The sequence below is a fragment of the Nicrophorus vespilloides genome, unplaced genomic scaffold (genome assembly GCF_001412225.1).
Source record: "Nicrophorus vespilloides isolate i.1.1-1 unplaced genomic scaffold, Nicve_v1.0, whole genome shotgun sequence".
Lineage (NCBI taxonomy): Eukaryota > Metazoa > Arthropoda > Insecta > Coleoptera > Silphidae > Nicrophorus > Nicrophorus vespilloides.
The window spans coordinates 36,316-56,354 of record NW_017097767.1 but is presented as its reverse complement, the minus strand read 5'-3'; the positions used below and the strand labels follow the sequence as shown (position 1 = coordinate 56,354).

The window sequence follows — 20,039 nt, the reverse complement described above, 5'->3', positions numbered from 1 at the left end:
AATGAAAACCAAGCAGATGATATGCGAAAAAAATATAACTATTTAATAAGTAAATATATTTTCCAAGTGTAACTGTATTGTCAGTTGCATATAGTTGAAAACAAAACAAAAAAAAACTTAAATTGTATTTGAAAATTGGGAAAAATATCACTAGCCAATCGCAGATTAATCCAGCGTACTTTTAGTAGATTAAAATTTTTAAAAAATCAAATACATTCTTATAAGGAGAAACTAAGAGATAAAATTATGATTTAAAGCAAGTGTTTGAGGCGGCCTGCTTTAAACATTGCCGTGCAGTAAACAGATTGGAACCTTATGAAGTGAATAATGTGCTTAAATATTGTTTTGGCACTAATCCTATTGAAATTAAATGAAATTGAGAGGAAAATCAGAATCGCAGGAAAACTATCAACAATTATTTAAAGCTACTAAGTTGAGTCCGTGCTTCTCGATGTATCGTCTACGAGCATTCTCAATCAGAAGTCGTTTTCGTTCTTGGAAAGATAAACTGCGTTCGCTCGCAGATTTTCCGAATGATTCTGCTGCGGTATTGAAGGGATCTTTGCTACCGTTGCTACTCGATGGACCAAACGATGAAGAAGTACTAATTATTGGAGAAGAAGTACTCGCAACTGGAACAGCATTCACCGATTCCGGTATATAATCCACGGCCCCATCTAATATATTGGTTATTGTTACATCGACGTTACGGGTTTTTACTAAAATTATAATGATTAGTATACGTAAATTACGTTTCGTTCGAAGCCAAGTACTTAAATCTTTTATAATATCCTCCATTGGAACTAGCGGCAAGACTTCCTTTACTTGTAGACCCATCCTGGTCATCTCAGGACTAACTGCATAATTAGCAGAGCGGTTGTTTTGGACAACTGCAGTTCTTTTAAGTTCCAATAAGTGCCTCTTTAACCATTCCTTCATATCAGCCGACTTGTGATCAACAGCTTCAATCTGAAAATAACATAATTATTATAATCATTAACGGAATGTAGACGCATCACCTTCAAAGCATGTGCAATCGCCTGTTGACTAATATTCGCCAAATCTTCGTCGGAGAAGGCCTTCTTCTCAATTGAAGGTAAATATTGGACATTGTAGACGGTTAAAGGGGAGAACATGTAGAAGAACACGTCTGTCCAATAATGAGCATCCATTGTATTCGCTGCTATATTAAGAATAGGCCTATCAATGTTAATAACAACTGGCTGGAATTTGCTGCACATTGAAAATGGCCAAGTGTTAAATTTTAATACAGCCTTGCCATTTGTCATGACGCCTTCAGGTTGGAAATAGATAGGTACTTTCTTGCTGCTCATGAACACAGAGAGGTTTTTTTTGAATGCATCAAGGTTTGCAATCGTTCCAAAATATTTCTCCCCACATAACAGTGACAATCGAGTATCAATTTCAGAGCTTGGCTGCAATAAAAAAAAAAACAAATTAAGATAAAATTTGTATAATTTGATGATACAACCTTAGTGCTTCCTGTAAGTATCTTCATAACAATATGGTCCAAAATAGAGATGTTGTTACTGATGTATGCATCAACATCTTCTTTTTTTTCATTGTTTTCAATGTTTATGGCAATTCCAAGGCAGAAGCATACAAGCTTCAATAACAATCCCTGTACTAAGTTTGTATTTGGTAGAATAGAACAAAATAAAAACACAGGTAGGAATACTATTAACCTAAATAAAAAGAGGATAATTCCAAATGGGAGATACAATAAAAGAGCTAATGTTTTATCAGCAGGAACCCTAAAAAAGTGAAATTCATGTATCCATTTGTTGGACTTTAAACAGTAATGGTATTTACCTTTCATGATTGTAAAGTTGTTTGATTTCAATGTTTGGCATCTTTTCCCCTCTATTTAAATATCTTTATCATATGAGTTTTGGAATGAATTCCACATACTAAGAATGAGAGGTTACTGAAAGTTTGACGTATGTTACGTCAAAATATTGTGAAAAAATTAAAAGCCATGGGCAGTACCGTCTTTATATTTTTAACCCAATTTAAATCCACTTGGTACAAAAATAAAATCAATACAAATATTACTTATAATATTTTTCTTTGTATTTTGAATTTACTAAATGTGTAGTTCATTCTAAAATAAATACATTTTATTTAATCAATGGACTTTAGTAATGCGTATATTTAAATACAAAGTCCGGTCCTGTAGTGTCACATGATCATGTGACCAATCAGCGTCAAGAAAATATTACCATTGTCCTTCAGTTAACCTCACTTAAAAATGTCATTACTGTAGAAGACTTTTACTGAACAGTATAATTCAGTTTTTATAATATTTTAAGTTGAATGTAAATATGGTTGATAGCAGTGCAAGTGTTATCGATCCAGTAAGCAGTGAAGACGACGAAACCAGTGCAATAACACATCACAGATCGTGCAAGCAGAATCATATCACAATGTGGACAGAGGATCGAATGAGGAGAAAGCTGCAGTTCTTCTTCATGAATCCAATTGAGAAGTGGCAGGCGAAACGCAGATTTCCATACAAATTTATAGTACAAATTATAAAAATTATTCTAGTCACCATGCAATTGTGTTTGTTCGCATTCAGCAGATACAACCATGTCAATTACACTTGGGATAATCGAATTACATTTTCACATTTGTTTCTCAATGGTTGGGATGCTTCAATGGAAGTGAACTCATATCCACCTCCAGCTGGACCTTTAGCAGTTTACACTAAAGATGGATTCTTTGAAACTATTGATTATGCATTTAGTGGATATGCTAATATTAGTGGAGCAATTGGTCCATACTCTTATACGAATTCCAACAACACAATGGGGCCAATGAAACTGTGTCTATATCAGTACAAAGAAGGTATTATATATGGGTTTAATGAATCATACATATTCAATCCTGAGATAATAGAAACTTGCTACAACATATCAACAAATGAGACAGATAGCTTCAGTTCTCAGGACTATTTACTAGAATATTATGATCTTGAGATTAACTTTGCTGCCTTGGTTAAGGCAAGTTTGACTTTTTCATTGAAAACCATCAGTTTTAAATCTGCTGGCAGATTGACGCCCCCAAATTGCTATAAATTTGATATAATCATTAATTTTATAAATGAAGATCATGATGGTCAGATGATGCTGGACTTGGATGCTGAACCAAATAGATTAACATGCAATGGAAATGTAGAATACATAACAGACAACAGGATTGATGCCCTTCTCAGAAGCTTATTGAATTACTTTGTCATTGTGATATGTATAATGTCATTCATTTTATGCACCAGGGCCATTGTCAGAGCACAACAATTGAAAGTTATTGCAAACAATTTTTTTATCACTCATTTTGAGAAGCCTTTGAATAGAGATGATAAAATGGAATTTTTGAATATGTGGTACATTATGATTCTGGTTAATGATATATTCATTATGATTGGATCGTCTATTAAGGAGAGGATTGAGAGTTCAGAATACACAAGTGACCAATGGAACGTTTGCAGCATCTTTTTGGGTACTGGTAACATGCTTGTATGGTTTGGAGTTTTAAGGTACCTCGGATTTTTTAAGACATACAACGTAGTTATTTTGACACTTAAGAAGGCGACGCCGCAGATCTTCAGATTCCTGTTATGCGCTCTGTTGATATACGGTGGATTCACGTTCTGCGGTTGGCTCATTTTGGGACCATACCATTTAAAATTCAAGTCTCTCTCAACCACTTCGGAATGTCTGTTCTCTTTGGTCAACGGTGATGATATGTTTGCCACATTTTCAATCATGTCCAACAAGTCCACGATGCTCTGGTGGTTCAGTCGCATTTACCTGTATTCATTCATAAGTCTATACATTTACGTAATTTTAAACCTCTTCATTACTGTTATTAACGATGCTTATGAAACTATTAAGCTATATTATACGGAGGGCTTTCCTAAAAGCGACTTGCACAGCTTCATTGGAAAGACTAATATCGAAGAGGTGTCCAGCGGATTATACAGATCTAATTCCGATAGCAGCCTTGGAAGATTCATGAAGGACTTGTGCTGCTGTAAACAAATGCAGAAGTCATATTCGTCATTGAGCGAATCGAGGATCGCGTGAAGCCGAGTGGTTTAAAGAAATTTTAGCCTTTTGCTCTTCGCTGAATTGATAAGATTTGATGGAATTCAAAGTGCAAAAGGTTAAGTTTGAAAATAATTCTATATTTATATTAAATACTTTAACGCCAATTATATTTTTTTATCCAAGATTTGTAATACCAAATTCAGAAGATTTGTATTATTATTTTTGTAGACTAATTATAAATACGATTATTATAATGTTTCTTTTTTTGTAAACGTTTTGTGATATAATATTTCACGAAATTTAATGGATATAAGTGTAAGCAAATACCAAATTAAGATGATTTGTATTATTATTGTTAATAATGTTTATGTACATAAGTATAATTGTTTTGTTTTATTTGTTATATTAGTTGTAAATATATTGTGATATTATGCATTTTCTTTTAATACAAATTCAAATCGTCCTCTTCCATGCCTCTTTTACATGTTAATTGTACTATGTATTTACAATTTACGTATATTAAAAAATATATGACAAATTTATTTAAGTACTATACAATTGAATTAGTTTTCTAGTTCATCTTGTATATCACTGATAGTTTTGTCTTTGGTTTCTGGTACAATGAAGTATGTGAATGGAATAGCTAATAGAGTAACAACGCCAAAGAAGATGTACGTGTATTCTTCACCAATAGTGTCACTGATAGTGAAATAATATTTGGTAATGAAGAAAGCCAATAGCCAATTGAAAGAACCAGCCATTGAGCTTGCCATGCTCTTGATGTCAGGAGAGAAAATTTCGCCAGATATCATCCAAGGTATAGGTCCGAACCCTATAGAAAAGGCGATTATAAAGAGTACTAGACAAAGGATGGGCAAAAAGTTAAGATATGCTAGTACATATTCAGCTATGAACTGGTGACTCTTCAAATACACATACACTCCCAGCGAAATAATCGATAAACTCATAAACAGAGAGGAAGTAATCAGAAGTATCTTTCGTCCTAATTTATCGACTATCAATGATGAACTGAAAGTAGCAATTACTTGCGTGGCTCCAATTACAATACTGGCGTAATTCTCGTTGAAAGAAACGCCAGAAGATTTAAATATGTAGCCAGTATAGAAAATAATTGCGTTGATGCCACTGAACTGTTGGAAAAACATCAATGCGAATGAAATGAAAATCGCTTTTCTACTAGATTTCTTTGACATCGCCCTGAAAAATCCAACCGATGTTCTCGATTCCTTCAAAGTAGTTTCAATTTCATTGAGTTCCCTGTCAACATCCTGAGTACCCCTCAGCTGGACCAATGCCAACTTAGCCTTTTCAAACTTGTTTACTTTCAAATAATAAAGGGGTGTTTCTGGCTGAAAGCCAAACAATGTAATGAATATCAATGGCACCAGACTGCAAATAATTGTGTAGTTCATGGGTGTTAGAAATGCACCAAAAGTATAAGAGTACAGCACTCCAACAGTGACCATCAATTGAAAGTAACTGCCCAGGGCACCTCGAATTTCCTTCTGTGCAATTTCACTGGTGTACATTGGGGCAGCAACACAGGTAGCTCCAACAGCCATACCAATGATGAATCTTCCAAAGTACAGCATCAGTACATTCCTTGCTGTCAATATTAAAGACCATCCAATTGAAAATGGTATGATGAGTAGCAGCAGTGTTGTTTTCCTGCCAATTATATCACAGATGAAACCTGTTGGAATGCAAGTGACTAATGCTCCCAGGTTTGTAAATGATCCAATCCATCCCATTTGATTCTTATCAATAGTGATATTGTTGTAATTTCCATCTTCCATTGCATTTTCTATTGGTGCTGTCCACCCAATCACAATGCCAGCAGCAAAAGCGCTCAAGGTTGCTAAAATAAATAACTGATAACATAAAAATCCAACATTGAAATGAATGACATCAAATTACCAGCAATTGCAGCTAAATATTGTGGAGAAGTCTTTGACTTCTGACCTTCATTTTGTCTACCATTGCTCTGCAATTATTAAGAACACAATTAAATCAAATAATTAACCTATTATAAATAATATTTACCAAGCTCTCATAGTTTCTCACTTCGTTGTCCACATTCGAGCTATTTGCGATTAAAAAGTCATTGTCACGATCCATGTTTTCAAAGCATCCAGGAAACTAACTAATCAGAAATGAAAACTTTGGAAATAAATCTAGTTGCAATATGCTCACGGTTCTATTATTGACTGCGATTTCTCGTGCAATATCGCTTGTGTATTATCGTAATTTGATCAGTGACATTTGATCTTAAGACTTTAATTTATAATAGTTTTCACAAGAAACGGACTCTATTTTGTATGCGATACTTTGTTTACATGCTTTGATGATGCAAACAAATAGTCTTCAAGATTTTTATAATTATCTCTTTGTACATTGGGTTGTATATATAGTTTATCACAATATTACGTACTGCGTCTAAAATTTAAAATTATTGCTTTTGTAATATATACATTCGTTTTATTTAATTGAATTTAAATCAATTAAATTTTAACAATTCTCATAATATTATGAAATTAGGCGGAAAGACTACGATAATAAATAAATTAAATACGAAAATAATTATGCAATTATGTCTATTTTCCTATATTTATATCTTTTGGTAATATTCTTTTTAACAAATTTCCTTTTTGAGAATATATTTATATTGTTCTTGCGATAAAAGTTTTCCTATCTTGTTTAGTGAGGAAATGATTTGAATATTGAAAATGAAATATTAAAGATAGCAAAATGTTTAATATCACATCATAAAGGCATTAGATAATCTTAACATATATACAACTTAATATAAAATATTATTAATATAATAATAAGAAAGAAATAAATAATAAATAATTTAGGTAGAGTATCCTTTGTTTTCGATGCCCTCGGATTGATGAACTTTTTCGCCGCTCAATATCCTTTGAATTTCATCGAAGGACTTGCCTTTGGTTTCAGGTACGAAGAAAATGATGAATAGAGTACCTATTACTGAAATTCCTGCGAACATGTAGAACGTACCGTCGTTACCAATAGCAACTTTTAGATCAAAGTAGAATTTGGTTACGATGAAGGCTAGGAACCAGTTGAAGGTACCGGCAGCCGAACTGGCCACAGTCTTGATTTCTGCAGGAAACACCTCGGAGGAAATGATCCAAGGTATCGGACCGTAACCCAGCGAGAAGACGACGATGTATAGGCACATAGCGAAGATCGGCAAGAAGCCAATGCCTTCCGTTGTATCTTGTATAGTGAAGTAAACACCTAACATGATAGCAGAAATGGCCATGAAAATATCGGAGCCGATCATAAGAATTTTCCTGCCTAGTTTGTCTATGACCAGCGAAGAGACGAATGTTGCAAGAACCTGCATTGTTCCAACGATCATCGTAGCTTCTTTGGAAGTGAGTGAACTATTTGCGGCGGAAAAGATATCTCCAGTGTAGACGATAACAGCGTTCACACCGCTCAACTGCTGGAAAAACATCATACCGAAAGCTATAATAGCGGCCTTCTTTGTCGCCGTCTTCTTGATCGATTCCTTGAATGGTATCGTAGTGCCGTTATTTTCTTCGAGCATAAAAGTGATCTCCTTAATTTCGGCTTCGACATCATAATCTTTGCCTCTCAGTCTTATCAACGATTTTCTAGCTTCATCCAGTTTGCCCTTTTTGATGCAATAAACAGGTGATTCAGGTTGGAAGAAGAAAATGATACCGAACAACAAGGGCAAACATGCACATATTAAGGTGTGCGTCTTTGGGTTGACAGCATAGCCCATCACATAAGCGAACAATATTCCAACTGTTAGGAGGAGCTGAAAGTAACTGCCCAGAGCTCCTCTGACCTCCTTTTGCGCGATTTCGCTGGTGTACAACGGAACTGAAATGCAGAACGCTCCGCAAATCAGGCCAGTGATAAAGCGGCCGGCGTACAGCATCTCTATATTTGTTGCGAAGATGATGATCAACCAGCCGAGCATGAATGGAATGATCAGGAGAAGCATCGCAATTTTCCTTCCGATTTTATCGCAGATGAAGCCGATGGGAAAGCACATGATCATTGCACCAATATTCATGAGGGATCCGATCCAACTTTTCCCGGTATCATCAATTATAATGTTATTGTAATCACCATCTTCCAATCCCTCCGATATATTTGATAACCATCCCATAACTGCGCCGGCCGCAACAGCACCGAGGCACGCTGAAATCATGTGGTTATTGAACTTCCGAAATCCGGTTTTTGCATAACAATTTTACCTGAGAGTGCAGCGACATACTGAGGAACCTTTTTTCCCTCCTTAAATCCACCTGTCCTGACATCCATCTCGACCATTGCAACGCGATGCTGCAAATCAGACAGATAAAATACAAAACATTAATATAAATCGCACCTCGCGGTGATACATAAATAAATATTTTTAACATTTTAACCGTGACATTGATCGTCATTGGTATTTATTGGTCTCAGTTGCATACGAAATTCTAGCAAAATTAAATATGTATATATGTGTTCTCTTTTTTTTAATTCTATTTCCAGCTAGTTAATTGTTTAAGGTCACACATCTAACGCACTTATAAATTATTATTTACTTTGTACTTGAATTCAACAAATTTGATCGGCACTCGTTTCTTTTTGTTCTTCCACTTCCGGAACCCGATCACTTATGAATAATTCAACTGTATTTTTTTTCTATTTTTATTTATTTGATTTCATCTACATCACAGCACAAACTCAGCTGTACTGGAGATTAAATGTTGTGTAACGAAGATTACAGTTTTTGTTTTATTTTTTTATGAATGAATTATACAATATGTTTTTATTAATACATTCGTGATAACGGATTTCATGTTATCGCACTGATATCGAAAGAATTTAAACATTTTTTTCCCTCACGGTTCGTTCAGATACAACCTCGGACTTTGGAAGAATTCATCTAATAATATAAGTGCATTTGATTCTCAAATATAAAAAATATTATTATATTTCACATAATAAAATCTTTATTTCACTTAAGAGAGTTTCCCGCATCAGTTTTGACCTTAAAGAGTTTTGGATATTGGCAATGAATCTGTAGAGTTCAATTTCTCCTTATCGCCATTTCCCGGTTTGCAATTAATTCGAAGGACTCGCATAAAACTGAATCAAAAATGATTGATTTCGATTCAATGGAAACGTTTGTCGTTAAATAGGAAATTTTTACTTCCCAATATAATGCACGTAGTTTCAATATTTCCTTTTCCAATGCAATAACAACCTGTAATCTTTCGATTCATTTTTTTTTTTAAATGATTATCAACTATATACAATGTTCTCATGTGAGTTCTTCAAAAATATAGAAGCGATTTAATCTTATTGCTCTTATTTGGAAATGTTAACAAAATTTGTATATACAAACTGATAAGAAACTTTTAGCTAGAGGCTATCGACCTGTAGTAGTTTTATATTATGTAATTTTTACATTCAGAAAAACCAAACCTTGGTTCCAGAATTAATAATCCTAAATTTATGTGGCTGTTAAAAGCATTTGGATTAAAGAAAATTGAAATAACAATATGATAATTTTCTTTTGATTAAATTATTAAGAAGCTTGCTAAATTTATTTTGATGTGTAAATTGAACAAGTTTTAATAACACAATAAATTAAATATTGCATTTAAAATGCAATCCTTCTAAAGTTTCTACTTTAAATATGAAAATAAGTACTTACCAGACTTTTTTTTATATTCTAAATATTTCCTTTATTTTTGTTATTGTTGTCTTTTTTTCAATTCAATTTATTTGCGTCCACTGAGCTGAATCCATGAATGGGCGAAGCTGAAGTAAAACTCTTTCAACTGGGAAGCCACCGTTGAGGTGTTGTTTTTTTTGATGAGTTGTTGTACGAGCAATCCTGCTGCTATCAACGGCAGAAATTTAGTGAAGCATTTCACATAGTCCTCGCCGCTTTATATACACGTGACGCAACTTATCATCGCCTTTATTCGCGACAAAAAACTTTTATCCCGACATTCTTAAATAATAGAGAATAAAAATACAAATAACAATACAATTGCTGATTGTTGACATATGAAATTAAAAGTCCAAGAAAAGCTAAAAATTACCGTTTACAGTTTTTTTTTGTTATACAATTTAATAAATAGTTTCTTATATAATCAATAAGATTTGTAATACGCGTAAACTTGCTGATTAAATTAGCTTAATCAACGCAGTAGTTTGTGATCTTATCATTGGAATGCACGCGTATTTTGGATGCTCATTAAATTGCATACAAAATTAACGTGTTATCGTTTATTTGTATATTTGTATCTGGAATATATCGAACATCGAAGGGCTGAAGTGCGGAATTGCTTGGATCTAAGTAAGCTGTTTCGTTTCTTATCACTTATCGAATCTATTTGTGTCAATTTGCTCAGAAATCTAAAATCATAACAAAATTATTTTTTTAAAATAAAGTAGCATCAAAAAACATAATAATAAAATCGATTAGTCCAAATTCGGGCCAATAAAGACGTTTAAATAAAATAATTTAACAATGTGAAATTTACAAGTGATTTTTTTTTTAATTGTCCATTTTTTTTGATAATATTATGCATCCAATAAGCAACAAACAGTGTAATTATCTTTTAATAACAACCATACCTTTTTCTATTCATTTCAACAGCTTTTGATAACACGATTGACTCATTAAAAAAATGCTATTGTTCTTTTTTTTCATAAAGACATTCAAATAAGCACTATTGTTTCAATTTTTTATAATCAAAAAACGACTTGATTTTAAAATAAATTAAACTGTATTTTTTTTAAAAATCTATAGATTAATGATAAGATAATTAATTAATCAAAAATAATTTTAAGTTATAATTAGTTAATTAAATTATCGAATTAAATAGAATTAAAAAAAAAGTATACTTTTTTAGTGAATTTTTAAGTAAATAAATATAAATGGTTTCATTATGAATTGCATAAATCTTCGAAAAAGCATTTATTATCCAACCTAATTACAGTTTGTTTTAAAGCAAATTAATGAATCAAAATTGCACAACAAAAAACAAAATATGGATGCATAATTGACTGTAATTATTATTAGTAACCTCAAATTAAACATTTGATTTTTTATGCTCTTGTTTTTTGTTTACGTATTGCATTACTTTAAATAGCCTTCGCGATTCGTGAGCATGCGTTTATCATTATTTGCAAACGTTATTATCATAACAATAAAATTCTGATACATGTGTTTTTATAACATATAATCGGATTTAGTTTATTTCGGATAAATCTGATAATTATGTTTCAAATTTTTTCAACTTATAAAAACAATCAATTGTTTTTTATATACGCAACTTGATAATAAGTTTATGAAATAATTATTTATATATATATGTGATTAGTAACGTTCATCTAATTTAAATATTTGTTTTCTTAATTCTTCTTTTATTTAGTGCGAATATTTGTCCAAAAAAAGCGGTTTGGAATAAAATATATTTGATACAATTGATTTACTGAGAAAGGAGAATGATGAAAGAATAATTTGTTGGTAATTCACAAACTAAACGATATAAAGAAAAATTAGAAGCTTTCATTTAAGAATCTATGAACTGAAACGTTTCAAACATTTTTATTTTAGTGTACTTTATTATTATATAACCAAAGGATGTTGAGTCAACTTAGAAAATGTTCACAAAGCATAGATAAATCTAAAATATTATAAAAAGAAATCCTCATATATTGTCTAAATGCAAATACAATCTATTAAATACTTAATAACACAGTTTTTTCTTTTTCTTATTTTGTGGTCGAAGTGTATATCAAAAATAAAAACATATTTTGCGGTTATTTGCAAACGTGTTTTGGATCAATAAATTCTATTATACAACGATATTTCGTTCTTCAACTAAATTTCATCTACTTTAATTAATAATAAAACAATTCTTTGATTATTAAATATTCACGAACAAAGTTTACTTTCACTTTCCTTAATTTGATTGCAAATTTAGTGACTAGTTTTGGTATATATTTCTACCTGGAACATAAATATATTCTATTTATATGATTATAAAGTATAGAAACAAGTTATCAAAGAATAAAAAACATTTTTCCAACTTCAAGACTAGAACTGTTCTATTTCTGTAATTAATACATTTGTTTTATTTTGTTTAAATTTAAATGCAATAGATTAACTTTTAATAATTATAGAAAAATAATATTGATTTTCAATGCGAATTTATTTAAAGTAAATTTGTTCTGATAAATGTGTGCCAATAAAAGAAGGATGTGAAAAGGAGATCGTCCGTACTAGTCCTACTTTGAACCTTTTTTACGTGCACTATACTTAATTGTAAGTAATTTCTAATAGAAAGGTTCTTCAACACAAGATTTAAAGTCATTCAATACATTTAAATCATTGAATGGATACAAAATGCAGTATTTTCCAACATTGTACAATTGATATAATTATAAATATAATAACCATAAGCGAAGTTATTTAATATATTACACCTATTTATTATTAATATACTATTCACGTGCTATCATTCATAAATGTATAGCTGTGATCAGAATTTATGTGATAAATAATTTAAGACTTTTTAAATTAATTGTTTATGCAATACAAATGTTGACAGAAAAAGGGACGTAACGAAAAAAACATTATATTCTTACAATGAAAAAATGTGTCAACTAAAAATAATTGTAATTAAGGTAATTATAGTAAATAATTGCGTTTAATTTGTTTATGCGCTGAAAACAACTGTCGACCCAAAGAGAAATTCGCGCAAAAATGTAAATTGCCAGATTTCGTCTGCATTGGAATTCGTGATAATTGGACACGATTTTTTTTATGGATCCCCGATTCGTAACAAACAATAATTATTATTTCCGGATTCCTCTACCTATCCTCTTCTTGAATAAAAGGACAACGCATTATTATTTCTTATGGTTAAATACAAATTATATTTATATTTAATTATCACAAATCAATTTATTTATAATATCAGTAATAGATTTATTATTTGCTGCTGTCTTAACTTTTATTAATTTCTGAAGAGAAAAAGTTTTCCATTTTGTTTCAGTAATTATTTGTAGTTTATTTTTATTATTAGAAACAGAAGTTTTTTTATTAATTATTTATTGAATAATTTAGTAATTACAAGTAAGGAACTTTACTAGAAAATAGTTAATTATACAGTAAATTAATTGTAAGTATTAATTTATTTTGTTTTAAAATGTTTCAGTATTTTAATGATTTTTAAACATCATCATTCACGCGAATACAAGATTAATATTTGTATTGAACGTAATTGCAAACTTTTGTATGTCGACTTACTAAATGCACGAATCAACCGCAGATAAATCAGTAATTTCCCACACAATGCCGAATAAAATGCGATTATTAATACTTTTTCTCTGAATTCCCAACTCGTTGTACATTATTCCTTGCATACGTGACACAGGTAGCGACACAACTTAATCTTGGTTGCGAAACACACATATTTATGTTTGTTCTGTTATTAATATTCCTTTGTAGAAGACGCGCTTAAAAAAAATGTATCAATTATAACTTTATGTAACACTGAAAATTGTGTTTTAAAATGCAAGTTCTTAAAGGAAACTAATTTAATTGATATTTAACTGCGAAATAATGGGTGCGCGTTATTGGAATGTATATACTTATGTGATTTAATTGTTTGCAAACAAGAGAACACGCAAAATAATTATGACATCAAATCGTCTTCCTGTTTATGTATACTTGAGTAATTTACATTTAATCAATCAATTAATCAATCAAGCAAATATATTTCACGTTCATATCATTGAAAAAAATTGTAATGAAATTATTAAATAATTACATTCATTATTTAAAATATTTATTCAAGTTTTCGAAACAAATTAATTTAGTTTTCAACATTGATTGATGCAAATATTTATGTATATTTTTCATTTTAACATTTTTCATATATTTTATCTTCATTTTAATCTGCGTGTGTGAATTTATTAACATTACGAACAAATTATTAATATAATAAAAAAATACAAAAATGTGAAGTCACTATTTCATTCTTCATTCTAAAATACATTCAGTTGACTTAGAAAACAATAAACAAACTTATCTCTAACATATAATAGATTTAACATTACCTCGCATAGTGCGAGTAACAGGTTTCTCAATGTTTAAAACCGCACTAATCGAGGACTTTGAAACCACATGAAAATAAACTGAACAAAAAGAAACTTCACTCCTTGTAGGAAAGAACAAAGATCATTTATAAATTTTGTGTACTATTTTTTTTAGCATTCATTTTTAATTGGTCAGTATTTCACTCTTCATTCTAAAATGCATTCTGTTGACTTAGAAAACCATAAAAAAAACCTATGAAGAGTGATGCTCTTCAACATATAATAGATTTATCATTATGGCAATACCTCGCATAGTGCGGGTAATAGATTACGCAAACCACATGAAAATAAACTGAACAAAAAGAAACTTGACTCTATATAGCAGACTTTTGGCCTTTGGTGGCCAGACTTTTTGCAGCAAGAACCATTGTTACCTACCCGAAAATATTGAGAGCTGCACCTAAAAATTAAAAAAAAAAATCTCATTCTTAATATTGTATAATATTTGTGTTTTGTTGTCTTATTTTAAGTAATATTCATAGATTTATTTTACCAATTGATATATTTTCATATACGACTTCTTTTATGCTATGTGTAATAAGAAATTGCGAAAAACGACCACAACTGAAGAAGAAAAAAGTGCTCTTTCACCAAGACAATGCAACGTGTCATAAGTTGATCTAAACGATTGCAAAAATGCACGAAATGCACTTTCAATTGCTTCCCCATCCACCGTATTCTCCAGATCTGGATCACAGCGAGTACTACGTGTTTGCAGACCTAAAAAGAATGCTCAAGGGAAAGAGATTGCCGAAATCGCTATACAAGAAAGATATCGAAATGTTAGAGAAGCGTTGGTATGAATGTATCACTCTTGAAGGTGTCTATGTTGATGAATACTGTCGAATATTTTCCATAAGATGTTATTTATTGGTCATCCTACGAACTTATTGAGTTATATTTTATATGCCATTTAGAGAATACAGTCTTCGATTTATTTCTTCATTAAAGTTAATTATGTCGTCTTTTTCCATTTACCACAAAAAAATCTTCACATTGGAAATCTGTTTTTTTTTCTTTCCATTTTGCACAAAATTTTGAAATTATAAATTACCATATTACATCGAATATAAGACGTAACCTTTATTTTTCTAAGGTAAAAAAATCTTAAAAATAGAAATACCAAAACATGAAAAACATGAGTTTTATAACCGATGTTATACGGTAGTTTTTTTAAATTTTGTTTTATAGTTTATGTAATACATTTATTAATTGAAAGTATTTTATATTTAAAAAAATAAATATATTGATGATAAAAAGGTTTAAATTTCCATATCACTTTGAAAATAATACAAATTTCTTATTGAAGTAAATAATCCTGATGCAGTTTATCAATCGTGCGGCATTTCAGCCTACTTTCCTTTTAAATTCTTCACGTTCATCTTAACAGTAAAAAAACATTTATGATGTTCCCACGTTGATTTTCACTATAGTACGGATTGAAATTATCAAAATAAACTAAATATTTACGGAGCAAAATATATACTAAAAAAAAAATGATACACTAAAATCTACTATACAGTCAAATCTCTATTTGTTGATTTTTTGTATGCTCAAACCGCATTAGTCCGGTTTCCAACAATGTCGAAAATATACAAATATTTCACTAATATATCAATTTATTAAATATTAATTGTTAATGTTGTCTAATGTTAAACGTTAACGAATAGTTGATATTTGGTAACAATTGGATGAACATGACTTAATTAAGTGGTTCACGTGCAGTATAATTTATCTTTTTTCAATGTAATCAGACTTGAAATTTATGGCGTTGTTAATATGCAACATCCTTCGTATTGTAATCTAAATCCGCAGCAGCAATTTACGAATTACTTTTTATATACGTAAACTGGAACGATTCGCATAGGGATTAACAAAAATATATATATATATATATTATGATACAAACATGATGATGTTCCAAATTTTTTCGTAATCTCAAAGAAAACCTATTTTTTATTATCCAGACTGATTGAATCCGATAACAGATCGGAATTTCGATAAAATTTGACATCATTACACACACCCACCGCATCTGAAATGATAAGATTGAGCTGCAATATTTTTGTTGTTCATCACGAAATCATTCGGTTTCCAACATGAATTCTGCGTAGTTTACGTGCAGAAAATTCCCAGATGCTTCTCGGAACAGAAGAAGAAAGAAAAAAAGATCCGCGGGAAAGGAAGCTAAAATTTCCTAAACCATAAATACATATCAGTTCTATACTTATCCCGTAGATAATGAACTTTCATTCATTCATTGGACACGTACAAAGTTTCCACAGAGCCTTCGGAAACGTTTCATATGCAATTTGGACGGACATATATTGATCGGGGAAACGTTTCCTATATATTTTTTTTTAATTTATAATTATTCCATATCGCGCTTTATTAATAACTTGTAACATTTAAAAACGGAATGCGATATCACTGAGAAACTAATTTTATTAAGTAATAAATAACGATTGTGTTTATGCTTATCCACTATGTGGATGCGTGCGTTCGCAATCACACCTGATAAGATTCATTTTTCCATTGTTTTCCCTTATGACTAATAATAACATCAAATGTATACTGCAACAAAAAAAAGTATAGGAAAAACAAATTGCGCCTCGATTGTTGCATGTTAAATATTTACTGGAATAGAACAATATTTAGCGACAAGCGGTGATTAACTACGTTTATTATTATTTTTACCCAGCGCGCACAGGTTTAAAAATTTCTATGTTATGTTAATTCTAACATTTGCGAGAAAAGATTTTTCCGGATGAAAGGCGAATCGTTTAATTCAAACATGTTTATGGGATTTTCCTGGGAATATTATTTACATTCAATCGTTGCATATTTTTATTGTTTATAACACATTTTTTATGCTACAACAAATACACAGATGTAACATGTCTATTTCTGTTTCTTTATTAATTTATTTCCAATAGTAATATTATATATTACTTTTACCGTTGTTAAAATCAATGCTTCCAAAAAGACAGGTGTATGTTACAAGTTTGTGAAACACTGCACATTACAAATATTGAATTTACATAAAAATTAAGTCTTTTATAAAAATATCAATATTTATGAATACATAATTGAATATAATCATATTTCGTTTAATTGAAGAAAAGGTCTTTTGTTGTTAGACATGTTTTACTGTCAAGGTTTTGTGCAAACACAACCATGATTTAACCATAGGATTAGGGATTAAATATAATCATATCTCGGTTAAAGTTACCTCTTTTAACAAAGTCCGCTGATCACTTTTGTCCTATAGGAATATGAAATTGTTTAAAAAAAAATTGAAGAAAAACGTCTTTTGTTGTTAGACATGGTTTCCTGTCAAGGTTGTGATTCTTCCAGCAAACACAATTTCCATGATTTAACCATAGAATTAAGGATTAATAGCATCATTTAAAGTTTGTGTCGAACATTTATCAATTGAATAAAACTAGAGGATAGAGAAAATAAAAACCCAATTGAAAAAGTCACTAAAATGAGAAAATATATAGCCAGAAACGGTACTAGAAGAAGAAAATGTAAACGAAACGAAATGTAAATCCAAAGATTTTAAAATGTGCTTAAAGGACATTGATTTTGTTTTACTTATTATTAAGTGATGAAGAAATAACATAAACAATCAACTTTAGACTCATATTTTAAGTGTCTTCACTTAGTATGTAAGACTATTTATTTACTAAAACTTTTCTTGGTTCGAAGAAAAACTATTCATTTTCTTTACGAAAGAACGTGGCAACAGAAAAAAGTAACTTTTGAAGAATTTATTAACAGGACGAAGTCTATTCTTCGTTTCGATTAAAACGCATAGATATACTTTTTGAATGCTTGATGGATTTGTAAAAAAATGTATTTTCGAAATGTACAGTGTATTTTCGAAAAACTTCATAATCTTTAGAGGTACATCTTGATTTTAAGTGATAAGTTTATAGAGTACGAAAGAAACATATGAATGTACTCAATTATTTTGTTTTTCTATATTCATGGGACTTTCCGATTTACCTGAAAGCCAACGGACTGCGATGTAAGCAAAAACAAGGTGTTTTAACGACAGTCTATAAATACATTTGGAATACCTCAAATAATATTTGTATTCCAGTTACAAATCATGCAAGCAAGTGTTCTAAGTCAAGGGCAGATCGCGTAAATGAAATAAATATACTATTGTGCTGGAAGCCTTGGGGAATGTTCAAATGGTATCGGAAGACATTGGAAACGTTTAATATAATATGCACATTAGCGTCAACTGTCTCGGAAGTCACCTTAGTTAGTTCAGCGAACCAATTTCCACCAGGAAACGACGAAAGTACGCATTAAGCATAAAAGAAGCGACGATCAGCAATTTACCTTCGATACATCTAACATTTAAAAATTATAATCGTCGTAACAACGATGTTTCTCTCTCTTTTTTTTCTGCCGTAATTCCACGAGCGTTAATCATATCCATGCGATAAAAAAAATACGAAGGTGTTAGTAAATACTTTTTTTCTTCGATTATGCATTTATAATGTCAAAGTGACTTTGAAGTGGTTTATTGGGATACTGAAATTATTGCGGATTCATGTTTCTTAATCGAAACTGGGAAAGCATTACATAAGAAAAGCATAAAAACGTTGATAAAAATAAATATTAGTCTAAATTAGTCACAAAATACATATCTAGAGATAATAGAAGACCTAAATACATTTTTAATATGAACATGCAAAAGACATGTTTCTTAGGATTTCTTCACTGTTCAGATTAAAACTAAATGAGTAAAAACTATTAATAAAACTGATATAGTTTTTTTTTAATTAATATAAGATACTTACTAATAATAGATTGATTTAAATTATTGAAAATGTGAATGTACTATGTAGAAAACATGTATCCTTTGCATTAACTAATTTATATGGAAACACACTTTTACAGAAAAAACTAATCTAATATGTTTTGTCCCATTAATTATGTTTCCTTAATATTACATAAAAAATAAACAAAATTTTATAATAAAAACATTTATTGCAAGAAATCACCATAATACAAACTCAACAAAATAAGAAAATTAAAACAAGATGTATTTGCTGCAAAGGGCCATTTATTCATGTAAAATGTTATTGCTAATACAGATATCACCCGAGTTACGAATTCCCGGACTTACAAACAAAATTCTAAAAGCTCTGTCCAAACAAAAATTGATAATTTCTTCAATAAAATATAATATTTTTAGAAGATGTACTATTTGCTTTGTTCCATTTGTGGTTTTTTATAAAATAATTGTTATGTCTACATTGAAAAAACTTATTTTTAAATAAGTATTTTGTTTATTTTAATCAATTTTTTCAAATTTATGCAGTCAGTAATACGGAATTTAACATATATAAAAGTAAAAACCATGATAAAGTGTGGTAAGATAAGTATATTTTGAAATTTTAAAAATTCCCCCGACTTACGAAAAACCCTTTGGAACGGAACTAGTTCGTAAGTCGGGGGATATCTGAATTAATATTTGAATTGACATTTTTTGAAAACTTTTGTATAAATAATTATATTTGATTTTACTTTTGTAATAAATATTGTTATTATTAATAAAAAACTTGATTCATAAAATTATAACTGCAAATTGAATTTTATAAACTTCCGATGTTTTTCCGTATCGTAAATAATTTGTTTCCAGAGAAACAAACAACATTTTAGATACATAAATTTAGTGATTTACATTTGTGTTGTGTATATAATTATTATCCATCATTTTACCAGGTATTTTCAATACTCCAG

The 20,039-nt window shown here is 30.3% G+C and overlaps 4 protein-coding genes across 4 annotated transcripts; 1 reads left to right on the top strand and 3 right to left on the bottom strand.

The window, feature by feature from the left end:
• Nucleotides 1-107: 107 nt before the first annotated feature.
• On the bottom strand, nt 108-1,963 carry LOC108560894 (ancient ubiquitous protein 1-like). The gene is made up of 5 exons (XM_017918610.1): nt 1,834-1,963; nt 1,493-1,775; nt 1,020-1,436; nt 774-969; nt 108-719 (listed from the first exon to the last, which is right to left on the bottom strand). Exons 1-5 carry the CDS (start codon nt 1,872-1,874, stop codon nt 409-411), a joined length of 1,248 nt encoding a protein of 415 aa, XP_017774099.1. The 5' UTR covers nt 1,875-1,963; the 3' UTR covers nt 108-408.
• Nucleotides 1,964-2,238: 275 nt separating this feature from the next.
• Nucleotides 2,239-4,324, top strand: LOC108560891 (mucolipin-3-like). The gene has a single exon (XM_017918605.1). The coding sequence runs from the start codon at nt 2,346-2,348 to the stop codon at nt 4,107-4,109; it is 1,764 nt and encodes a 587-aa protein (XP_017774094.1). The 5' UTR covers nt 2,239-2,345; the 3' UTR covers nt 4,110-4,324.
• Nucleotides 4,325-4,598: 274 nt separating this feature from the next.
• Nucleotides 4,599-6,421, bottom strand: LOC108560892 (facilitated trehalose transporter Tret1-like). The gene is made up of 4 exons (XM_017918606.1): nt 6,288-6,421; nt 6,138-6,237; nt 6,012-6,078; nt 4,599-5,952 (listed from the first exon to the last, which is right to left on the bottom strand). The coding sequence occupies exons 2-4, from the start codon at nt 6,210-6,212 to the stop codon at nt 4,637-4,639; spliced, it is 1,458 nt and encodes a 485-aa protein (XP_017774095.1). The 5' UTR covers nt 6,213-6,237; nt 6,288-6,421; the 3' UTR covers nt 4,599-4,636.
• A 407-nt stretch (nt 6,422-6,828) lies between these two features.
• LOC108560884 (facilitated trehalose transporter Tret1-like) lies at nt 6,829-10,030 on the bottom strand. The gene is made up of 3 exons (XM_017918595.1): nt 9,805-10,030; nt 8,354-8,441; nt 6,829-8,297 (listed from the first exon to the last, which is right to left on the bottom strand). Exons 2-3 carry the CDS (start codon nt 8,427-8,429, stop codon nt 6,949-6,951), a joined length of 1,425 nt encoding a protein of 474 aa, XP_017774084.1. The 5' UTR covers nt 8,430-8,441; nt 9,805-10,030; the 3' UTR covers nt 6,829-6,948.
• Nucleotides 10,031-20,039: the final 10,009 nt, after the last annotated feature.